At 44.8% G+C, this 24,974-nt stretch overlaps 1 protein-coding gene across 7 annotated transcripts in view; it reads left to right on the top strand.

The window, feature by feature from the left end:
- Positions 1–24,974, top strand: part of kdm6ba (lysine (K)-specific demethylase 6B, a) — an 86,013-nt gene that overhangs the window by 59,357 nt on the left and 1,682 nt on the right. For 3 of the 7 annotated variants that reach the window (XM_058623734.1, XM_058623735.1, XM_058623737.1), the window contains 21 exons: positions 9,762–9,848; positions 11,900–12,021; positions 12,287–12,410; positions 12,573–12,668; positions 12,800–13,079; positions 13,197–13,274; positions 13,507–13,680; positions 13,942–14,118; positions 14,389–14,955; positions 15,152–18,705; positions 18,814–18,940; positions 19,099–19,204; positions 19,312–19,517; positions 19,599–19,705; positions 21,878–21,946; positions 22,027–22,175; positions 22,484–22,598; positions 22,674–22,861; positions 22,946–23,087; positions 23,245–23,371; positions 24,745–24,915. In XM_058623734.1, the coding sequence (XP_058479717.1) occupies positions 12,292–12,410; positions 12,573–12,668; positions 12,800–13,079; positions 13,197–13,274; positions 13,507–13,680; positions 13,942–14,118; positions 14,389–14,955; positions 15,152–18,705; positions 18,814–18,940; positions 19,099–19,204; positions 19,312–19,517; positions 19,599–19,705; positions 21,878–21,946; positions 22,027–22,175; positions 22,484–22,598; positions 22,674–22,861; positions 22,946–23,087; positions 23,245–23,371; positions 24,745–24,915 (6,552 nt within the window). In that variant the 5' untranslated portion in view covers positions 9,762–9,848; positions 11,900–12,021; positions 12,287–12,291. Of the gene's footprint in view, positions 1–1,095; positions 1,538–9,761; positions 9,849–11,899; positions 12,022–12,286; positions 12,411–12,572; positions 12,669–12,799; positions 13,080–13,196; positions 13,275–13,506; positions 13,681–13,941; positions 14,119–14,388; positions 14,956–15,151; positions 18,706–18,813; positions 18,941–19,098; positions 19,205–19,311; positions 19,518–19,598; positions 19,706–21,877; positions 21,947–22,026; positions 22,176–22,483; positions 22,599–22,673; positions 22,862–22,945; positions 23,088–23,244; positions 23,372–24,744; positions 24,916–24,974 lie in introns of those variants that run through there. The other 4 variants (XM_058623736.1, XM_058623740.1, XM_058623739.1 and 1 more) reach the window with 4 other exon arrangements.

Genomic DNA, 24,974 nt, shown 5'->3' on the forward strand with positions numbered 1-24,974 from the left:
GCTGTATTGCAATAATAGACAATACATTAGTGAGATATTGTTCAACATTTGCAGACCTTACATCATATATTATCTGTTGTATAATCTTGTCGTTATCTAAGGCCAGACATATACTGTAGCTCATTTGCATAACAAACTGGCTGCAGTCAGCAGTACTGCTATGGTTTCCACTTAGTTTAGTGTGTTTTCAACATGTTCCGTTATAATGACCTTACATGTCCGTTACTGTTCATTTGCATAATCTAAGTCATGCTGACACTTTAACTGGACATAGTATAAATGCATGTAATTCCTCAGTAGTGTATAAACCTTTTTTTCATCATTTATGTATACATAGTGCATATATATTTCTAAAGTACCTTTCATACTCAAAGGCTGGTTCAATGCACTATATAGAGACATTAAAAACCCAATAGTTTAATAGTTCAAATCAGCACAAAGTTGAAAAGTGTTCCTAATAATTTAGTAAATGAGCATAAGAGAAGTTAAGTTATTAAGAACATCTGCAAAATAAAGAACATGAATACGAGTAAAACTAAATAGATATTACAAAAATAAAATAAACACAAAATATGTATTATATTATAATAATATAGATGAGATTAAATGGTATGACTGGTATTTAAAATGTACATATGTATGGTTTGTATGTATGAACATATACATACCAGTTATGTACCAGAAGTAAACATGGGCATATTTTACAAAATGCTACACAAGAGAGCAATCTTTACAAAGATGCAGGGCTTTATTTTTAGAAACCCTGGACCAACTGATCATCCAACTGAATCTAATCACAGCACTGATAACTCCATCCATCACAGTGACGTCAGGTTGTAACACTCTTCTTCGTCCTAAAATAGAAACATGCTCCTCACTGTGTTCACGAGTCCAACAGTCGGTCACGATTCTGCCTAAAAAAAGGCTGGAGGAGGCAGGGGTTTGGGGAGCAGCTCCAGTACCGGGAGCTCAGCTGGACTCGGTGCCAGTTTGCGCTGTCAGGGAATTCCGGAGCCGTGCGGTGACGTCACGCGTGTGTGTGTGCGCGCCGCGCCTGACCGTGCGTGGTCTGTCCCTTTAAAACAGAGCTGAGCGCAATACGATCCCTGCCTGTCTGTCTGTCTGCTGCTGCCTCTGTCTGAGTGTGAGAGAGAACAGCGGTGAAAAGGAGCTCGACGCCGACACAGACACCAATAATCAGAAAGCTATTAAACAGGAATCTGAAGAGAATAGAGGCAGAGAGAGAGGGAGGAAGGAAGGAGTCGATCCGCGGACATCACAGCGTCTCCGGCTCGAGTTTCATGGCTGTTTGGAGAGGAAGCGACGCAGACTAACCGGGATTATTATTATAGAGCTGTGGCTGATCCGAGCTCCGCTCCGCCGGCTGCTCGGGAATTTCTCTGTAGCGACTGAGCAACAAAGTTACGGATACAAAGGCGCTCCTGTGGGGATCAGAGGCACGTTTTGCAATTTGGGAATACTTTTTTTAATCGGTTTGTCGTTATTGGAGCGTCCTTTTGGAACAGTTGATTGAACGGTGAGTGCCGCTGCAGTGAGATCGGAGAGTTTTGATTACATTCAAAACTAAATTTTAGTGGATTATACTGAGTTACTATTACACTCAGCTCAACACAGTATGGTTGTTTCAACGGTTTCCATTCAGGTCAATGAGTAAATTATGGTAATTGATTCACCCGAAACGTGTGATGATGTGGGGGAATTTGCTGTGTTTTTACCCACAGGTGACTGCTCTTTAATCCCACGCGTGTTTGAATTCGGCGAATTGTTTTTCTTGTATCATCATCATCATAATGATCATCTTTACCGGACATGTTTATTCATCATTCCGTGCACGTGTATCATGAGTGATGTCCCCAAATTGGCTTTGATTGAAATTGTGGCGGTTGTTTTGACTTTCTGTTGGCAAATGTGGGGGTCCAAATAATCCCAAAACTTTTTGAGGATCTTTTTTTTCTTTTTCTTTTTTTAAATCACAGTGTAGTAAATGACCACGCGGTCTTAAAACTGACTAAATGCTGACGTTACACTGAGAATTCCAGGTCCTGGCCTGGTGATTGTTGTCCTGAAAACTCAACTCATGGTAGGAGAAGGGAGAAAAATGCTTGTGTAAGGAGATCTCACGCCATTGTGAACATGTGTGTGTGTGTGCATAGGAGTGGGGGTGGGCAAGATCACTGAGGTCGGCAGCCGTATTAAGTGAATGGATGACTGCCACCCCCCATCACCCACAGTCAATCCTTACACATACAAAGAGCTGGATTGAAAGGAAGTGATTTGCATCACCTCTCCTTCTGGGGGAGGGGTGGTGTTTTGGGACGGGGTCTCAGTCAGTGCACTGAAGTCTGACCACATTGTGTAGTCAGACTTCAGTGTCCATCGTGATCTCTCACCTCAGTCCTCCAGTGCACACCTGAAGTGACTTTCACACCTGTCTAGTCTACTCATTAAACTCTTTTTTTATACGTAATCATTCATCTATATCACTAAAACAAATGCCATAAGGGTCAACTGGGTTTAGTTATTTCAGCTCATCACACGCCTCACATGTTTCTGGTGGTCATGTATGTCATCTTAGTCTAGTCGTGCGCTCTGTGGAGGTGCGAGACCGTAGAGATGTGGGTGGAAGAGTAGTTTGGAGATGTGGTGACGTCCACCGTGTTTCAATGTGATCGTCGGACAGGCAGTAGTTGAGTGTTTGTGGCTGGGGGTGGAGGTGCGGGTGTACGGGACGTATTTGTCACTTTATTGTGCGTAATAAACGGTGAGGAAGAGCAGAGTGTGCTGGCATGACATCGCGAAGAAAACAAAGGGGGAAAGCCTTTGAAGGTTCTTCCGAACAGTCACATGGATTGGGGCGTTTTGTCGTATTCGTTTGATGTCGAAGGTTGTAAAAAAGTTTCTGCTGCGCGCACACACACTGGCTGGCTCTGTGACGCCTCAGCTCTCCCCCGCCCACGTTTGTCCCGTGATCTCAATAGGAGCGTGTGTGTGAATGAATTGTCGCCGCCCATTTTACTACGAGTGATGACGAAAATGGAGGAATATTAAAGTGACACACACACCGAGGCACACACAGAGGGGGTAGAAGTGAGGCAGCAGTTTTAATAGCCCTGTGTGACGGAGGTTGAGTAAGCAGAAAGTGTGTGTGTGTGTTGTGTGTGAGAGAGAGGGTGAGTGAATGTTTGTACTTGTATTTGTAACCTCTTTGTGACCTTGTCAGGACCAGTCCTTACTCATGGGGACCTAAACCTGGTCCTTATAAGACAGAACCTCATTTCTGAGGGACTGGTTAAGGTTAGGTTTGGGCATTAACTGACTATGGTAACGGTTAGAGATGTCGCTGAGTTGAAGGAACCACAGAATTGTGGTTTTCAGTTACTTTTTATAACCAGAATACAACAAACCCTTTTAAACATTTCACACATCAGAGGCAAAACATTGCACAATGTGTAAACTTCATTTTGATATATACTAACTAAGTCTTTATTGTACTTTTATATTATATTATATTGCAATAAATATTGTCATTGAATTATTGCTGGTTTAAAATGCTTACTCATCCAGCAGTTCACAGTGACGAGACAGGATGGGTGTATGTGTGAGAGAGAGAGAGACAGACGGTCCATTGGATCTTGGGGCGTTCTCTTACCTTCAGACAATGTTTGTTTTCAGTTAGAGGACACAAATACAAAAGTGGGTGTTTTGTATTTCAAAGAGAAGCTGGTGCGAGGAAGTGATTGGATGTCATGATGAAACTTTTGTCTGACACCACACAGTTGCAGTCTTTCCAGTAAAGGGTGTCATTTCTCCTACAGAACGTGACACACAAAGCAAGAGAGACAGGGGGAAGCAGGGAGTGCAGGACAGTATCTGCTCTGCTGACAAAACATCACTTCTCCTATGTGTTAGCCCGCACAAAGGTTGGAAATATTTGAGGAATTTCTACATTTGTTTGATAGACATTAAGTACAGTCATGTTTATTTTGGAAACGGTAGGGATTTATTGCATTACAGCTGGGCTTGTTGTGGATTCCTTTCCCTCAGTAACGTCATAAAATACCTCGATAGATTATACAGTCTCCTGGGGCTACATAGAAACACTACTGCACACTAACCATGATCAGACGGGATGAGTTTAGTTGGGGCAAAAAACCTAGTCAGCCAAGTGTGGAGTGCCACAGGTAAAACATTTTACAGATAGATTTGCTGTGCAAGCAACTGTTAAATGTAATGTTATGCGACTCTTATAGACATTTTAAAATAAATGTCCAAATGCACATGTGGACTAGTTTCACATATTATTACCATTCATTTTTAATAATCAGTTATTTATTGTTGCAGTTTGGATTCCATTAATCATTAACACGTATGGATGAGATCATTATCCTTACGTTTTCCATGTGTCTCTAAGGATCAGCATGGTTACAATACACTGCCAGCCAAGCACAAGGTTTAGACATCCATAACTATAAACACTGGTCATACTTGCAGATGTGGTTTTGCTACAGGTCCTCCTGATGCTGTTTTGGACTGAGAAAAGTAAAAAAGTAGAGTGGTATAATTTAATCCAGAAGGTATGACATTAACTCACTGAGAGCTTTTACAGGAGCTGGCAGCGATTCAAATGCAGTCACAAGCGGAACAAATAAGCTAATGTAAAACATGGCAGTGTTTTTTATAGGAATCATCTATATATCTGAGAGAATGTTGTCTCAAAAATGAATCCATCCTTTGTGAATAGAGTTGTGTTATAGCTTACTTTCTATTTGTGTGTTAAACTGAGTGCAGGGCAAGTTTCCTCTTTTAGTCCAGTTACTCTCTGGTGTCTCTGGCTCTTTGCCAGTAGTGATGATTATGATGATGCCATAGCGGAAGGAAGGTGGATAAGCCTACATGGTTTTTGTGTGTGTATGTGACTCATAAACTAATTTCAAATAGCTCTTGACACCTTGGAAATAATATTGTTCCTGCGGTCTTACCTCATATAACTTCCCGTGACTACTTTCACCCACATGGACTACATTGTCAGAATAAACATCAGGGCTAAACACATCACTCCAAGGAAGGAAAAAAGGCTTAAAGTTAAACAGCATTAGTTTTTGAGGAATCTGTGAACAGGCCATGGATGTTCTCTGGACTAAATGAATAAACAGCAGCATCATAGGAAAATTATGTTTTCCTATGAATGAGTGTGTGTGTCAGTCTTTTTTTGTGAAATCAAAATCATTGGTGGAACATTATAACACCCACTGTAATATCAACACTACACTGGCCATCTGCACGCATGCCGTCATTAACTATGAGGCATTGAGGACACAAACACAGACATGTTGTTTTTTTGTTAGGCTGTGGGTGAATGGAAGAAAATGTGTGTGAGATCAGCTTGCCCTGTGTCCACGTAAACATGTTGATCAGTCATAAAACCCTATTATGAATTCCTGTCTGTTTGTCTCTGCTTCTCTAGCTTTGCTTAATAACTGTTAGTGAAGACGCTACTGGTTCCCCTGGCAACTGTTTCCAAGGGAGCAGAGTCTCTCATCTTGTTTAGTGAGTTTCTGAGCTAGTTTGTCTGTGTGTTACTCACGAATGGGGAATAGAAACACTTGGAGACAGACTTGGTAATATGAGGGAGGGGGGTTTTCCAATTCAGATTTTGAAGCAGGTTTTCCTCTAAAAATAGGCAGCTTGATAATAAATGTGTTATCAAAAACTGTAGAAACAAAGAAAAGTTCTTGGGGTTTTGAGGTGGAAAATGAGAGTGGCAATTCTCTGAATTTCAGTTTGTTGGGATTTATTTTCTGTTTTCCTTCCATCAAGAATCATAAGCCAGGTGTTGAGTCAGTCACTTTCACTGAAGTGCCCAAAATGTTGTTAAGGCTTTTGAGAAATCCAGACTGATGTAACACAGTGTCTGTGAAAATGAAACAAGGAGCAGGTAGGGCTGAGAGTAGGAGTAATTCATCTCACACACTCATTGTGCCATCATATGTTTGCTTTACCAGAAACTTCAAAAGTGAAACAAGGCTTTTCACTCAACAGCCATGAGAGCCAAGGAAATAGCTTCTCAAGTCAGTTGACTGTTTTTTTTTGTTGTTGTTGTTAACGACAAGATGTGTGAATGGCACGTGTGTCCAACTCATGACTCTCACAAGATGACTAAGTGTCTGAGGTGTGTTTTCAAAGCCATGAGTGAAACATGTTAAATTCAGACTATTCTGACTATTCTTGTTTCACATCTTCACATTATTATGCGTGTTAGTCACTCAGGAACACTTTGACATACTTTTCAACTATCAAAAGTAGATCATATTTGTTCAACAGGAAGCTACAGCCTTAAGACATTTTCCTAAGGCCTTATTTCTCTATTTTAAATACACACTGACACACGTATATACCCCCCCCACCCCCCCCACCCCTCAGGGAGGCCTACTTCCTGTGGTTGTGACGACAGCTTCCTCTCCCTGAGCTCTGTTCCCCTTCTCTTTAACGTCACACACATGTGCATCTGATATGTGTATGAGTGAGTGTATGCAAGACAAAAGGAGATGCACCACACTAAGCTGGTGGCGTGTTGTCAGTCACAGACCAGATGTCAGGGTGGGTAGCACAGGAGACAAAGGGAGCCTCGTGTTTTGCCACAAGCAGATGAAAATGTAGACTTTTGTTGGTGTGACAATGAGGGTCCGGAAATTAACCCAAGCATGTTTCAAGTAAGATAAAAACATGTGGAAAAAGAGGTGGTTTTGAAAAACCTAACAGTGTATGGACATGGCTGACGTCTAACGACTAAGTTGAGACAGCACATGGTCAGTGTTGGCTGCTTAAAAGGAAGCTTCTCATGCTCATTTCTGAATCTGCTGAATATGAATTTCTTTTGATGTATCCCCACTGTGTTTAGGTGGCTTTTTTCTAACATGGCCTGAATGTAGAGCATATGTGAAGGGGGAACATATAAACCAAGAGGAGACACTGAAAGACAAATGGGAGCTTTTATCTTGCCTGCTATGGCTATCTGATGTGCTGCTGCTGAACATCGAAGGACTGGGTGTAACTGGGTGAAGGGTTAGCTCGTCACTCTCTGTCCCCTGGATGGAGGGCTTTGTTGCTGAGATGGATGCTAGCTGGAGACAGTGGTCCATCAGTGAGGTCAAATGCCTCTGTATTTGTGTTTGCTTGCCGTGTCCTCAGCTGACCTAGATCGTCCTGTGTGTGCTGGCTGGAACAGTCTTCTGATATTGCGTGTGTATAAACAAGTTTGTGCGTAAGGATGTGGATGAGACCACGTTAGCCTGCATCACCGTCTTGGAACGGCATGTGCTGATGTTTGCACACACACTAACAAACACAAGCACATACGGACACACACACATGGAGCCCGGAAACTAGACGGGGGCAGACGGATGTAGGGGCTGGCTGTTCCTCCCTGTGTGTGTAAGAGAGTGAGAGAAATGACTGATTATGTAATGGCCAAATGCACTGGAGAGAGTGAGGGAGGACGGAGAAGGCAGACAGAGAGGGGGAGAGAGAGACATGACCAAGCATGGCCTTATCCGTCATCATCGACTAGCAACTCATTGCTTCCAGAACTTTCCCTTGCTCTGTTTTCTGTTATTTGCAACTTTTCCCAACCTTATCTGGTCATTTCTTATCACACAAGCTCTGCAGGGACTTTACTGGGACACTAACACACTCCAGCTGTCTGACATTACCCCCTCACTCTCTTCATTTTCAGTTATGTTCAGCCTTTGTTCTTATGGTCTCTGCAAGAATCCTTGTTTTAGTCATATTTCTGTTGCCCTTTCCCTCAGTTTATGTCAGTTAACATTGCAGTGTTTCATAAAGTCAAACTACCCTGTGTTATTTTACTGTTTAGCAGATGGCACATTTTAGTGTCTATTCAAGCTTTCCTGTGTACATGCACATGCTTGTGACTTTGGTTTGAGTTACAGTGGACATATTTATTTTTTTGTATGTGTCTGTCTCTTGATAGGACACCACAGAGGATTTAACACACACCTTTATTTTCTTTCTAGCCTCTTGGTTGGTGTGGTTGACAACAGTTGGCTCTGCTTTGTCTGCTTGCCAGCACTTCCTGCATGGCCCCACCTCCCAGCTGATAGATGGTGTTGTCAAGACAATAACTAACTTGTGTAACTACGACAACGAGGCGTTGACAGGAACCAGACTCTTTGATGTCTGATGTTGAGGGGGGATTTCACTTTAATATGATGAAGCCTATGATGGGGACATTTTTGATGTATGTATGAATTTCGTCAGTGATGAGGATATTTGCTTCTCTCATACACAAAATTTAAGTTACTTTCAATTGACCTACATGTACTCACTGTACTCCACAACACCACAACTTGTTGTTTGAGGTTAAACTGAAAGACGAACGCAATGAAAAGTAACTTAAATTCTTTGTGTTTTTTGGTTCTCCAGGATTAATCCATATACCAGAACATTTGTGTGCCAGTAATGAGAGTGAATAACGTCTTTGTATAATTTGCCTCATCATTTCTCTTGAATTTGAGGTTTGATTCCTCCCCCAGCCATGAAACCCCCTGCAGCTCATCATCACGTCCTGTTTGCTGATCTAAACACACACACACACACACATATATAATCAATCCATGCGGTAAGCTGCATAGGAAGCAGAAATGATATCATACAGTCTGAGAAATTCCCACTGACGTCACATCTGCAGTGGTGCAGAAATACGCCGCCAATCACTTGAGTGTGAGTGGTGTCCCAGGAGGGCGGCGTTTGAGGACGCAGTTTGGTGCAAGCCTTCTTATAGGGTGCTGAGTCAGCGTGGGGTTCCCCCATAGATAAAATGTGTGATGCTCAAATACAGACACTCGCACTCCTCGCTCATCATTGACATAATCCTATTTCATGGCTTTGGTATCATCTGATCGAACCTGAGCTGGTATGTAACGCTGTCTGCCGTCTGTGTACACTATCCAGTTTCTAACACTGTGCTGGTGAAGTGACTCTGAGCAACGTGATAACCAGGATAGCAGCTGGAATGGACGACCATTTGGTTACAACAGACATAAACACACACCCTCTATAAAAGTCATAATTACAACCTCGCCAATGTGTCCCTGTTTGCACTCTCTAGCCACAACCAGCTTTGCATTTCTCTTTATATCTTTCTCTGCATTTTTTATGTTAAACCTGTCTCACCCCTGTCCTTGTCTCTCCCCATAATGCGGTGTGTTTTTTGATTTTACCTTTATTTGCAGTGCTACTCTTTCACTTGATAGCCTGCACAGCTCTTCCTGTTAAAGTGAGACCAGCTTTATTTGTGTCTCTCTTTGCCTTAAAGTCTCACTTTTGTGTCTGTGTGAAGAGAAAGAGTGAGTAAAAAAAGAGCACCCCCATGCTCCCATTGTGTCGGCCTCCCTGCTGATTTACCCCTTTGCCTCTGAGCCACCCTCAGGTTTTCCACACTGCTCTGAGACCAGATGTCACCTCAGAAGTCAGAAAACCAGGCAGACTGAGAGTAGTGACAGTTCACTGTGTAGAAAGCTAGGGAAGCGAAGCAGCAGGACACCGAGATCCTTGGTTCATACTGAAGTCAAAGACCACCCTCAGCCTTGACTGAAAATATGTGCTTTGAGACTTAAGGTTGATGACAGCTAGGATCACTTCTCTGAGTATTATGTTCACCGTGGCTTCATGTTGTTTTTACGACAGCTTGACATGAATGTTTTTGTCTTCTCCATCTTCAGGGTTGAAGAGACCCCAGAGGGATGATTGGCAGCCCGAGCTGAGACTCAATACTACTGAGAATCAATAACTTGGTGCTACTCTAAAAGGTATGTCTAGCATTAATGTGTGTGTGTGTGTGTGTGTGTGTGTTTGAGGGTGAGTATAGTTTTGTCAGTTAACACCAGTATCTTTACATAGCAGCAGTGCTTGGTGGATGACGTGGATGATGGTGATGAATCCTATATGGCAGAAGGAAAGAGATAGCTATGGGTTAGTGGTGGTGTGTGTGTTTCTCACTGTGTATAACTAAAAAAGCTAAAAGTGTGCAGCGATTAAAATATTCCCTACTGGGCTTTAAATAGAGGCAGAGAGATCCAGAGTTGGTGGGAGGAAGAAGAGAAGAGGAACTGGTGGGTGGAAGGACTGCGTATGACCAGAGCTAATTTTGGAAAACCAGTGGAAGAGTGCTGTGCTGAGCAAGAGAAATGAATCATAGCCTGTGTGTGCAAATCTGCTTCTCTCCCATAATGAATTACACATTACGTGTCACTTGTGCTTGAAAATGTTATCAATGTACTTCCTGTACAATCAAGCCTAGTTTAACATTACCACCATTAACAACAACCTTGAATGCAAGGATGAAGAGAATGAAAGATATTTTTTTATTGAAATAGAACAATCACAAATTGATAAATTAGCAAACAAAGTTGTTTCAAGTTAGGATTTTTGATTTGAAAACTATTAATTATACAGCCATATCACTCGTCCTTTGAGGATGAGTGTTATGAATATGACCCATCTGACATTGGGACTGAGTACACACTGGACACGTCAACAGCCTATTACAGGGACACTATTACATTACAGCGTGATGGAAATCAAATACAGATGGACACACTAACTCCTTTGTATCTGAACACCTTCTGTCTTTTGTATTGTGTGTCCAGGTGTCTAATGGTACTGTTATTTCAAGGCATGAGGGTGTATTGAGATGGGATTTTTATTGTTTGTGGAGACCCTAGCTTCTCTGTCTAAATGAAGATTTTTAGTGATTTTATCTTCATCTTCAGTTTGTTACACCAACAGCATTGGTGAATATACAGATATAAACACATCCTCTTGAGCCTCTTTTGTTGTCTGTTTGAATCAAGCGTCTTTGTATCCTGACACCTTCTGTAGTGTGTGTGTGTGTGTGTGTGTGTGTGTGTGTCTGAAGTGTGTGTAAGCAGAGAGGGAAGCCAGTTATCTCTGAGCTTCTTTTATGTCTTTTCCGTTCAACCGTTTCCCTTTGTGTCGTCTCACTGCGTGTGTGTATGTGCTGGTTTAGGAAGGTGTGTGGGCGTTTTCGTGGCACTGTTCCTACTCTCCACTCCACCTCTTTCTCCCTCCATCCTTTCCCTCTTCTCCATGTCTAGCTTTTCTCCTTAATCTATCCTTCCATCCTGTTCAGACCGTCTGTCGCTGCTGCCCCCTCTCCCTCTCCATCACGCCTGCTGTAATGAGATTAAACCTTAGTGTATCCATTGGGCACACATACACACACATAATCATCCACTTAAAGGAGAGCGCACTATTCTCTCACATACACTCACCCCGTACAAGACTGACACAACCATGCAGCTTGCACACTTGGCAATGCTTCCAACACCACACACTCTTGTGCACAAACACACACACTTGGCACATGACCAAGGCCTCTCACTCTTAGTCTTTCCCTCTGTCTCTTGTTATCAGGAGGCCCATGGTAGGGATTACAGTAACCCCAGGTCTGTCTTCATAGGTGAGCTCCCCACTGAGCCATCTGGACCTCAGCAATAAGCCTATTCAAGACCAACTGGTTTACTGTCGCCTCCTACAGGATAACCAATATATAGCAATCAGCTGCAGACAAAGAAGTCTTTATTTAATAATTCAAGTATGCAATTGTTTCCTGGGGGAATGTATGAATTTTAACAGAAGAGAAAAAATTAAATGTAAAAAATGAATGAATGGACACGCTTACATTCTGCCCCCCCTCCCCCCCGCTGGCAAGCCTGTAGTGTGTATGTATGTGTATCCCGTACATAAAGGAGAGTCCACTGGCATTGATTGACTTTTCAGTGTGTCTGTATCTCACTTGTTCTCACAGTGGTTCCCCTCTTCTTCTCTGTGTCTGCAGCCAATAGGCTTTTGGATTCTTGGTGCTGAAAACAGAAGAGTCAGACAGTACCAGTACTCTTAGTGTTGGAGTGAGGCCCTCTCTGTGCTGCAGTGGAGGGCTTCACACACATAGCTATTCTGGTATGTATGAGCCCTCTGGTACACATCAACTTCTAACTATAAAGCACTTCAGCATGGCAGCAGTTTAAATTAACTACTATGTCTGGTTAAACCCCTTACTATATATTTATATATCATTTAAATTGGCAAACAAACACTGAGGTTGCCCTCAAAGCCTAACTATTGAAATAGATAGATGTTAAGGATATTATTTTTCATTATGCTGCTGTACAACTGTACAGCTATCCATACATTGGTGATATGACTGCATCATTTACATTCACAGGCTGAATGCATCACGCAGTAGAGCAGTTCGGCGGGCGTGGCACACGGGATTCCTTCCCTCTGGACGGACTCAACCGGGGACCATGGGCTCCTGTGGGCGGCCGCGCCTGGCAGCCACCTCCCAGGTCTGTAACCATGACAACATCTCCACACAAACTTTTACAGATTGAACCTGTCATTTCATGACTGACGTTACAGCTCACACTATACACATACACGACCGAGGAGTGAAAGTTACAAAGATATGTTACCTAACTACTGTGTGTGCTATCTGTGTTCTTTATCAGATGTCCACCTGGGATGAACCAACACCAGTTCCTCCCCCATCTACCTCCTGGTCCTATGGGAGGACTCAACCACCCCAGTAAATACTTTAATAATGGGTAAGTCATGTACAGAATTAGAAACACACCTGAATTTAGACTAAAGGGTGAGTTTTCTATTTTTTGTTGCCACAGTAAAGCAAAGGTTTGTGTGTCATTTACATGCCGTTTTGTCTTTTTTGGCTGTGCAGGCCCATGAGAGGAGGTGAGAAGCTTGAACTCCCACAGCCAGTGTTGCCAGGCCTGCAAAGGGAGCAGCAGAGACCTCCTCATCTTCATCATCCACCTCCTCACAGAGCATGGGAACAATTAGGTCAGCTGTATGAATCCCACCTCCCTCCTCAAGGACATCCAGGTGTGCCCATGCCCAATGAGCACTCTCTTCGTCTCCATAATGGAAGCTATGCTGGCAGTGGTGGACCTCCCCCCAACTCACATGTTCCTCACACACGGCCCAGTCAACTGCTGAAGGTGATGAATCATGCTGCAACGACAGCATGGCACATTTACACCAGTGTAAAGGAGATGTCCAGAGATAAAAATTGACTCATACTTTCTTTTTCTTTCTCTCTTTGCTGTCTGGTTTAGTTTGGGGGTCCTCAGGAGCAGCATGTTCCCCGGGGTGCACAATTGCTGGGAGATGAGATGTGGGCTCAGGTGCACCAGGTAGGAGCTCTCTAATTGGCTGTGATCATGTTTCATCATCTGTATAGACACAAAACAACCCACATTTTGGTAGTCATTTGTGCATCAACCAACACACAGATGACTTGAACTCCAGTCAAGACCACTGCCAGAGCTTTAGCTGAATTTTCAAGCAGAGGAATGTTCTTAAACAGATTTTGCTGCAGTTGTCTTCATCTGCTTAAATACTCATCCTTAATTTTTCTGTTCACAGCAGAAAGGTTATCCAGGGAAGATGCTAGGGGGTCAGCTGAAGAGACCAGGACCTCCGCTGGGAGAGCACTCAGTTATCCAGCACACTCCTCCTCCATCCCTGCATCCGTCATCCCATCTTCCTGCTGCAGAGGACTGTCCCAGCCCCAACAAGAAGAAAAAGAGTTCAGATCAGGTATCGAGCAGCAACGCACATTTGTTTTTTCTTTTAATACCAAAACAAAAATTTTAATCGTTTATGCTCTCTTTATTTATTTTAGTTTGCACTTCTTGCAAGTCTGTTTAGTTAAAGTGTTAAGCAATATAATGTAAAACGAATACTCATCTATATAATAATGCGACAGGTGCATAGGGATCGAATTTAATTTAATACGTTTTGCAACATTTTGGTGCTCGGGTCTTAATATAATACTGTAATGTCCCACGCTCTGTGCAGGTATCCCATCCTGGGCTACAGCGTTTCCCTGGTCGTGGCCAACCCATGTCTCAGCAGCAGCCATCACTCCACCATCCCCCCCCAAAACCTTTCTGGAACCCTCTTCACAAGGACAACCCTCCCTGGCAGCCTCACGCCTCTGACTGCAACCCGTCACAGGAGTTCCAGGTCCGAACTGTAAGAAGATATTACTTATTTGTATATATAGCCAGGGGTTAATGTTTTACAGCTGACCACAGTCAATAAGAAAGCTTTCATTGGATCAATCCAATGAAAGCTTTTCAGTGCTGTCATAAACATGAATTGATTTTATTAGCTGTCTGAGGATTGCTCTGTTCAAGCCCAACATTGATTTCCTTTCTCATGTTAAGTTGAGTGCTCAGACCCCGTCATAGTTTTGTTACTAATCCTCTGTTGCTTTCTTGCCCGTTTTGTGTGATGTAACAGGAAACCAACAAACAAAGAATGGGCAGCTACACCCAAAAGTCCTCTCCTGCCTCTTCCACCTCTTCAAACCTCTCCCCTACACCAAACTCTTCTCCAAGAAGCTACAACCAGGGATGTGCTCCTCAGCCCCAGAAAGACACATTCCAGTCTCAGGCTGTAAACCATCGGTCCCCTAACTCTACCTACCCTAGCCCCTGCTCCAAACTGGGACTGGCTCCACCCTGCCAGTCCACCGAACCTTGTGGTTCTCACAACCAGAGAGGCCCTCCCATTGGGGGCCATGGTGGCAGCCAAGCTACCTCTTACTCAGCATCTACCCTAACCAGGGGGGACAGAGATCCACATGGGCAATCTTCACCAGCAAACCCCCCTGCAACCAGCAAGAGCAGCAGCAGTGTGCCTTACAGCCACTTCCAGCCTCATCCAGGGCTGGGGCACCAGGGTCCCCCTCTTCCTCCTCCCCCTCCTCCTGCTCCTCTTGCCAGCAACACCTCAGTATCTCAGCAACAGCAAAGTCGGCCACATGAGGCCTGGAGATACCAGAGCAGGCCCAGTAGTCACTCCCTGGTGAGTACAAGGCATTTATGCAGTAGCTCATTCCATATTTCACCATATTTAAATGAATTCTTAATAGGGTTTTTTTCACGTTCGTATTATAATACTTTGATAAGCAGCAGTAGGTGTTTAAATTTTAACTGTAACCCAGAAACAGCTCTTCATCATTGCTCATCATTATCACTCACACACATTTCTGTTTCTTCAGGAGTCGCGCATCTTCAGGCCTCCAGGACTACTACCTCAGCACCAGCAGAGCCACAATCAGGTCATAGATAGTCGGGTTCCTTCCCAGCATCACCATCACATCAATCTTTCCCTGCCCCCAACCAACTCTACCCGAGCACCTGTTATTACCCCTAATGTTCCTTTATCCCAGACCTCCAACTCTGTTAGTGGCTTCAGCAGCTCAATAGGGGTCACAGTAAACACATCTCCCTCTACTGGCTGCTCGGTGAACAATGGCAACAGTAACAGCAGTTGGCAAACAGAACGAGAGCCAAGACCTAAAACCTCCATCAATCCTGTCATCAGCGCCACCTCTCAGCTGGATGCTGTACAGCAACCGGGTTGTCAAAGAAGAGGACAAGCTCCCACTGCCACCCAGCATCAGCAACAGGGGCTGCCTAGACTACAACAACAGGGACAGGCCAAGTCCCAACCCATGAAAGAGATGACGTCATATTATCCTCAGGCTGAAGTGGCGCATCATCCTGCCTTTTCCTCACCTTCTTTGTTCTCCTCAGGGCATCAGAGAGCAGGGGACAGTGTGATAACAAGCAGAGGTTCAAATCTACTTCCTCACTCTCCTTCTACGTACTGCCCAGCTCCTCACTCAGCAGTCAACTCTGTGAATCAGCCTTCCAGTCAAATCGTCTCCTCCAGATTGGGTCGTCACCAGGATTCTGTCTCAACACAGTTCCAGATTAATCCACCAGCTTCAACCACTGTACCCCAATCCATCGGGGAGGCTCTAGACAAGCTTGATGCTGAGCTAGAGGGTCACATGCAAGCTGAGGAAAGGAGGAGGAGGGACAGAGAGGAGCAGGAGCAAAGACTGAGAGAAGAGGAGAGAAGGAAGAAAGAATGGGAGATGAGACAAAAGCAAGAAGAGGAGAGGAAGAGGAAAGAGCTGAAAAAGGAGGAGGAAAGAAAAAAGAGAGAACTGGAGAGACAGGAAGAGGAGAGGAGAAGGAGAAATTGGGAGAGGCAGGAGCAAGAGAGAAAGAGGAGGCAAGAAGAGGAGAGGAAAAGAAGAGAGTTGGAGCGGCAGGAGGAGAGGAAAAAGAGAGAATTTGAGAGACAGGAAGAGGAGAGGAAAAAGCGAGAATGGGAGAAGAAGGAGCTGGAAAGGAAGAGGAGAGAACAAGAGCGGCGAGAAGCAGAGAGGGAGGGGCAGGAGAGAAAGAAGAGAGAGCTGGAGAGGCAGGAGGAAGAAAAGAAAAAACAAAGAGAACTTGAGAAGCAAAAGGAGGATAGAAAGAGGATGGAGGTAGAAGCATGCTGTGCAAAAGGCAAAGAGCAGACTGCTATTGAAAATCTGGAGAGACTGCTTGCTAGCAACTCCTCCCTAACTCCACCACCTCCCCGCCTTTCCTCTGTTGCTGCACCTGCTTCAGGTCCATCACCTCCCAATTCCCAAGTCTCACCCACATATCCCTGGCTAAGTCGTGGTGGTGTCCTGCCCTGTCCACCAGGTCAGACACTCACAACTACTACTCCGGCAGAGAGGCTGCAGCCTCCTCCTCTCACACCTCAGACTGAATATGCCAGAGAAAAGCAGAGGCAGAGGGAGATGTGGAGCAACAATGGCGGAATGACATTCAGTCTCCCATCAACACACAATACCTCAGGGATGAACAAGCCGGTATACCCCAACAAGCCCCCGGCAATGCAAGCCGCACCCACCCAATCCAAAGACACATCAAGAGAGAGAGAAAGCAGCCATCCCTCTCTCCCTATCATGGCACTTCGAGAGCCCCCCAAACTGTATCAGGCTTTTCCCAGAGAAAACCATCCACCAACACTCTCATCCTCCAGCTCCACTGGAGGAATTCTTAACAAGCATGTGACAGGAAGTGGTAGTGACTCAGACAGTGCACAGTTTGAGGAGGAACCCTCTGAGATGTCCACACTGCTCCCTGATGGTCTTGCAAACATTATGGCTATGCTGGACGAGTCTATCAAAAAGGAAGAGGAGATGTATGACAGTGAGAAGATTGGCTCTACAGGTCTCTTTAACAGCTTTTCCTCTCATGTCCAGCCCATCAAGAGCTACCTGTGTGCTCCAGACCTGGTTCCTGCAACAAAGCATCAACACAACCAGGAAGATTTTGGCTCCAACCTTCATGCAAGCCCTCCTGTGCTCAGCCGCCAAGGCTCTCTTGCATCTCCTTGCAGTCGGACATCTTCCCTCAATGAGGAGGATGAGGAATACCTCAAACCCCCTTCAGTTGTTGCTAAACAGTCAGTAGGAATGGGAGTGGGAAACACCAATTACCGTCACAGTGACCTTGCTAAACTTTACGGCCTCCCTGAGCAGACTAAAAGTGAGGCTGATGAAGATGAGGAGGAGGAAGATTCTGAGACCCCATCTTGTTCTCCACCACCCCAAAGACCCCACCTTCACCAAACGGGTGTAAACAGCATGTTTAAGTCTCTAGCAACAGTGGTAGAAAGCCAGAAGTATGCATACAGAGGTGGACCCTTTGGCAGACCCCCTCCATCAGCGCTGGTTGGGGTCAAATATTCATCTTCACTGTCTCTAGGTCCTGATATTTGCCGTCAGCAGCAAAGTGGTTCTCCCACATCGGATTCGACAAATCCACCATTTAGTCCTGCTGTCCCTGCTCTTAAGTCCTCTCCTCCTCTGATGGAAGACACAAAACTGAAAACAGAGGATGCTGACATCTGGAGAGATAATGGAGAAAGAACAGAAGAAATTATAAACTCTATAAAGAAGGAGAGCATTCCTCCCATTAAGCCTATTAAGGTGGTTAAGAATGAGCAACAGCTGATGACCATCTCTGAGTCTTCTCTAGCAGAGCTGGGGAAGAGCTGTGAGATCATGCTCAGTCAACAGTCACTTCCTAACAAGAAGGCAGATGGCAGAGAGGAGGAGAGCCACAAACCTGAGAAAGTAAAAGAACATAGAGATAAAGACAGAAACAGGGACAGAGAGAGGGAGAAAGAGAAGAAGAAGCATGGCCACAGCAGTAGCAGAAAACGTGAAGAAAGAAAAGAAAAGAAGTATAGAGAAAGGAGAGAGGAGATGGATTTTTCTACAGCGTCTTCATCATCATCTTCCACCCATTCTAGCTCCAGCCACAAACGCCACAAAGATGGCAAGAGCCACAAGGAGAAGAAGGACCGCAGAATTCTTGGGGACCTCAACCTCCAGAGTAAAGAGGGGTCAGAGAAAAACAGGAGTCACCATGACACAGACAAAAAGAAACGCAAGGAAGCATCAGGTGCCAGCTCTACCAGTGAAGGAGAGCATGCTGAATGGACCTCAAGGAGTCCTGGAGAAAGATCTTCTGAGCACAAAAAAAGCTCTGAGGCTGGTTCTTCATTAGGTTCCACAGACTTGTTGAAACTGAAGGCTCTGTCTGATGGGCCACCCAAAGAGCTAAAGATCCGCCTTATCAAAGTGGAGAGTGGGGACAGGGAGACATTCATAGCCTCTGAGGTGGAGGAAAAGAGAATCCCATTGGGAGAAATCAGCATCAAGAATACAGCCAGTGAAATCATCAAGTCCTGCAAGTAAGTGTGAAGGAAGACATTTCATGCTCGATGATTATTGTCTTAAATTGGCATGTCACAGTGAGGCTCGTCTTCATATCTGTTAATGCGCTTTCTCTCCTGTTCCAGGGCAGCCAGGATCAAAGGGAAGTTCAAAGAATCTTACTTGCTCCCAGCCTTCTCTGTAAAGCCTATCATGACCATGGAGGAGCCCATACCAAGAGAGAAACTCAACCCTCCTACGCCCAGTATCTATGTATGTTACAACTTGTACTACATTTTCTACAAACATCATTAACTTATACATCTGAAAATGTACTTGTGTGTCCTCTTGTGGGGATTCTCTGTACATGAATAAAACATTGTGTGTGGCGTCTCTGACTGTGCTCTATTCTAACATGTTTGCCTGTGTAGTTGGAGAGCAAGAGAGACGCCTTCTCCCCTGTGCTGCTGCAGTTCTGTACTGACTCTAAAAATCCTGTGACTGTCATCAGAGGCCTCGCTGGATCCCTACGACTTAGTAAGTTTACACAGCCCACTATCTGTTTGATATTAATTTTTACTGTGACTCTGTTCAACTATTTGGTTTATACAAAGTTCACTAATGTTCACTTTCATTGTGTTAAGACCTGGGGCTGTTTTCTACTAAGTCACTGGTGGAGGCCAATGCAGAGCAGGCAGTGGAGGTGAGGACTCAGGTGCAGCAGCCTGCTGATGAAAATTGGGACCCCAGTGGGACAGGTCAGACATGGCCCTGTGAGAGCAGCCGCTCCCACACCACCATCGCCAAATATGCCCAGTACCAGGCCTCCAGCTTCCAAGAGAGTCTGCAGGTACACATCATCCCATTCACACCTGCCAGTTATACATATACTGTTATAAGTATGTCTGTAAAATGATTGTATTGTTTTTAGGAGGAGAAAGGCAGTGATGAGGAGGAGGAGGAGGAGGATGACAAGGAGAAGAAGCCACCCAACGGTTCTGAAACTCCCATTAAGGAGAACTCTAAAGAAAGTAGCAGGTAATGGTATTTTTGTTTTGTTTTGTTAAAGGGGACATATTATACCCTATTTCCCCCATTAAAATAGTTCCCTGGTGTCCTAATGAACATGTCAGTGACATGCTTTGGTCAAAATACCATAAGGATGAAGAATCATAGTAGTTCAATAACCCTGCTAAACCCGCCCCTTTCAGAACGCTCGGTTTTCGTGCAAGGTCCCTTTATATGCAAATGAGACACAGGCAAACACACACCCACTTCTTCCAGGGGGTTTCTGATTTGTCCTCTTTACAGCTCTATTCGTCTCCCCCTCCCTCCACTAGCTCTCTGACAATATCAACATGTCAGCGAGAGTGCCGTCACAGGAAGAGACGTCCTACATAAGGATCGAGCCGAACACTGTCCAACTGTAAATCAGTTAAAAACACTTAGGAACAGAAGATCAGCGGTGACACAGAGAGTGCAGCACCGCTGCACAGAGAGCGCAGCACCGCTGATCGCCACCGCTGATCGCCAGCGGCGCGCTGAATAAACTGTATGTTGCTGTATCAGACCGGAGACTGTGCTCCGGAGACCTCACCACCGCTGACCAGCTCCGGTGCTCCGGCGAGCTGGCGATCAGCGGTGGCGATCACCGTGTAACGCGCCACCGCTGATCGCCAGCGGCGCGCTGAATAAACTGTATGTTGCTGTATCAGATCGTGTGTTCGTGTGTTCGCACCACTTCACATCAGACTGCAAACAGCGGTCGCCGCATTTAGTCAGGGGACGTATTTCACCGACGTACAAACACACACATTGTTAAGAAAAGATCACATAGAGCTCATAACTGACCATTCTGACACGTCCTAATTAAACATATTTGTTCAGTACGTCCTCCATGACCGGAGCACAGACTCAGTCTGATACAATCACATAAAGCAGCTGTTTATGCAGCTCGCCGCTGACGATCAGCGGTGCTGCACTCTCTGTGCAGCGGTGCTACACTCTCTGTTTCACCGATAGCCTAAACTGCCGCTGGCGATCAGCTGATCGCCACCGCTGATCGCCAGCGGCGCGCTGAATAAACTGTATGTTGCTGTATCAGACCGGAGACCTCACCACCGCTGACCAGCTCCGGTGCTCCGGCGAGCTGGCGATCAGCGGTGGCGATCACCGTGTAACGCGCCACCGCTGATCGCCAGCGGCGCGCTGAATAAACTGTATGTTGCTGTATCAGACCGGAGACTGTGCTCCGGAGACCTCACCTCCGCTGACCACCTCCGGTGCTCCGGCGAGCTGGCGATCACCGTGTAACGCGCCACCGCTGTATCAGACAGTCTCCGGTCTGATACAGCAACATACAGTTTATTCAGCGCGCCGCTGCCGATCAGCGATCGCCAGCGGCAGTTTAGGCTATCGGTGACACAGAGAGTGTAGCACCGCTGCACAGAGAGTGCAGCACCGCTGATCGTCAGCGGCGAGCTGCATAAACAGCTGCTTTATGTGATTGTATCAGACTGAGTCTGTGCTCCGGTCATGGAGGACGTACTGAACAAATATGTTTAATTAGGACGTGTCAGAATGGTCAGTTATGAGCTCTATGTGATCTTTTCTTAACAATGTGTGTGTTTGTACGTCGGTGAAATACGTCCCCTGACTAAATACGGCAACCGCTGGCCGCAGTCTGATGTGAAGTGGTGCGAACACACGAACACACGATTGCTGACTTTATCCGGCACATTAGCTTCATATATAAAATCCTCTGTAAAACACTGTGCTCCACTGTGCAGCCACCAACAGCACACTTGTCTCGCCACGTTGACATAATACCGCTCTTCCTCCCTCGCCTGCACTCTGGCAGGGACAAGGTGGAGCTAAGGTGGAGCTTGCGAAGTAAACGTACTGGTGGGGCGGTAACATTCGCGGTGAAATGCGCATGCTGACGTCATAAGCGCAGGGAATTCAACATCGAGCGTTTTATCGCCTATACTTACACTAAGCGGAACCACGAAAACATGACTGAGTATTGTTTTTCCACACTTTGGTGACTGGTAGGGCCCCCAGAGTCCCAAATATCAGTATTAAAATGGTTAAAAAGTTGATTTTGCATAATATGTCCCCTTTAAGAACTCAATGAACCTTTATTAAAACATTTACTGTAAGTGTTTTGTCATTTGTTGTAGTAACCTGTAATATGTTCCTATTCTTCAGTGGTGAGCAGAAACCTGTCGGGAAGATCATTAAGTTTGGCACCAACATTGACCTGTCGGATCCCAAAAGGTGAGCACGATCAGCAGGATCACATCGCATAAGCTGACTGATGATTGATGGAGTCTTAACTGCTGTCTCTCTGAACTCAGGTGGAAGTCTCAGCTTCAGGAGTTACAGAAGCTGCCAGCTTTCATGAGAGTGGCATCCAGTGGAAACATGCTGAGTCATGTAGGACACACAATCCTCGGTATGAACACTGTCCAGCTCTACATGAAGGTTCCAGGGAGCCGCACACCAGGTAAGGCGACATGCCTGCGTCATAACTAATGGTTTGTTTGCACAGAAGCCATGTTGACAGCTGACAATAGAAAAATAACAGGTTTGCATGATCACACTATCCTGACTTGCATCAACTGAACTGAACCATTGACGATGTGATCAGCAACACCTGTGCTTTTCTTGCTAAAAGAAAAAAAAAAGAGTCAAAATGGCTGCAGTGCAAAGGTCTAATTCACCATAGACATACAGTAAAGATCTAGTTATTAGAAATGCAGAAAATTAAATCTCATTAAAAGTTCCTATGGACATTTTGTCTTTATTTAACAGGTCACCAGGAGAATAATAACTTTTGCTCAGTGAACATCAACATTGGTCCTGGAGACTGTGAGTGGTTCTCTGTCCATGAGAACTACTGGGAGGCCATCAATGACTTCTGTGAAAAGTGAGTAGACGGAGCATCAGTTTATTAAGCATAATTATCTTCATCCCATAACATCCTTTCCTCTAATGTTCTCAGGCATGGTGTGGACTACCTGACAGGGTCCTGGTGGCCGGTACTGGAGGACCTTTACAAGGCCAACATCCCAGTGTACCGCTTCATCCAGCGGCCTGGAGACTTGGTGTGGATCAATGCTGGAACTGTTCACTGGGTTCAGGCTGTAGGCTGGTGCAATAACATTGCCTGGAATGTTGGACCTCTGAACGGTAAGTCCGCACCATTTAGTGACAAAATGCAGAGAGAATATTTTTAGAAGACCGTTTCATCCGTCAACAATGTTTCATGTGCAGGTTACCAGTACCAGGTGGCCCTGGAACGCTTTGAGTGGAATGAAGTGAAGAAGGTGAAGTCCATCGTCCCCATGATTCATGTGTCCTGGAATCTGGCACGCACTGTCAAGGTCACAGACCAAGAAACATACAAGATGCTCAAGTGAGTTCTCTCAGACAATTGAGAAGTTTGTTCAAATTCACCAGTTTTTAGGAAGTTGCTAACAGAAACCAGCCTCCAAATTGACACAATAAAACTTTGATGAACCTAGGTAAATCAATTTCACGTTTAATGACTGTTGTCTTTACCTTGCTGCCAGACACTGCCTGCTGCAGTCCATGAAGCACATCCAGATCCTCAGAGACCAACTGGTTGCTGAAGGCAAGAAGATTTCATACCAGAGTCGGGTCAAGGACGAGCCTGCCTACTACTGCAATGAATGTGATGTAAGTAGCTATCTGTTTAGAAACGCTCCACCTGATCCACCAGTGACTGTATCGAAAGCATGTGGAATTAGACTGCGTTGATCATAATAAACAACTCACAATAAGCAACTGTAAGATTAAGCTCTCACAATGTCTTTATCTCTTTTAAAAATTAAATATAGAAAACCAAGCCAATTATGTCACTCCATTAAAGGGATAGTTCACAATTTGTAAGTAAAAGTGTACCAGGAAACCACAGGAGACAGGCAGGCGCACACACACATAGTACAAACATGGCTGCCAGCTGGGAACATTAAGAAAGACTAATTTCATCCATTTAACAAAAGGAATCCATCCCATACAGGAGTTGCTGATAGTGCCATCAGTTTGTTCAAATGTGTTCATTTGTGACCTTGGTGTCTTGATTTCTTAAATCCAAAGGATTTATTTAAGTCACATACTCTTATTGTGGACAAAAGTTTGGGATAGGCTGGCTAACAGCAAGATAAAGTGGTGAATAATCAGGCTGAAATGATGTTCTCTCGAGTAGGGCTGTAAAGTCCCAGTCGACTGGTCGATTTATGAGTCGATACGTTCTGGTTCAACTTTTGATAAGATGACTTTTTGCTGTGTTCATTTCATATGGAGGAATGTACCAAGTGCTAATGGGGGTGTTTTCAGAGCACCCCTGTTCCACAGGTAACAGCGTGTCTTCAGAGAACACCCCCCTTGTTTTCAGTATTTTGGATTAGCCCAACCCACAGGAGACAGAAATATTAAAGAACGTCCAGTGTTTTTATTTAATTTTAGGCAACAGTCAGTCCTCCTCTAACATCCATGTCAAAGACATCGGCAGTTTGGCAGCATTTCACAAAAATAGACGGCGATAAAAAAGTCAACATTTGCCAATCACAGCTCGACTACAAATATGGCGTATCATATAAAAACGGTAAGCTAACTTGTCTGCGTTATGTTGCTCCATCCGTTTTGAGTACATGAACAAATCAGAATGTTTTAGTCTAATAGTCATTGATTCGTTTTATAACTGCAGGCGCACTCGACCGCAACAACGGCAGCGATCTATTTGTGTCTCAGCCGCGAAGCTGGGCTCCCATGTTCAGTGTCGCTCTGTGCGAGGACGTGCACAGAGACAAATCATCTAAATATTCCTCAACAGTTGATATTGCACTGATATCAACGTAGTACAGTATAGTATATAGTACATTTTCGGAGATATTGCGCAGATTGCGCCTGCAGATGCAAAACGCTTTCAGAGACGAAATTTAGGGGCCCGAGGCTCAGTGTAGAGGCAATGCAAATACTTAAACTTGGTGTCATTATTTGTAAACCTTTTCAATACAGCTATTCTGAGAACGTTCTCTCCTCTGCTACAGGTGGAGGTGTTCAATTTGTTGTTTGTGACGAGCGAGAGCAGCAGCAGGAAAACATATGTGGTTCACTGTGAAGACTGTGCACGTCAGCGTAGCCCCAACCTGACCAACGTCGTGGTGCTGGAGCAGTGCCGCACAGAAGAACTCATGAGTGCATACGACTCCTTCAGCCAGGTGAGGAAACACTTACCTCTTACATTTCTTTGCAGTTGTCATTTGTCTTGTTGAAGTTT

The sequence above is a fragment of the Solea solea genome, chromosome 3 (genome assembly GCF_958295425.1).
Source record: "Solea solea chromosome 3, fSolSol10.1, whole genome shotgun sequence".
Taxonomy (NCBI): domain Eukaryota; kingdom Metazoa; phylum Chordata; class Actinopteri; order Pleuronectiformes; family Soleidae; genus Solea; species Solea solea.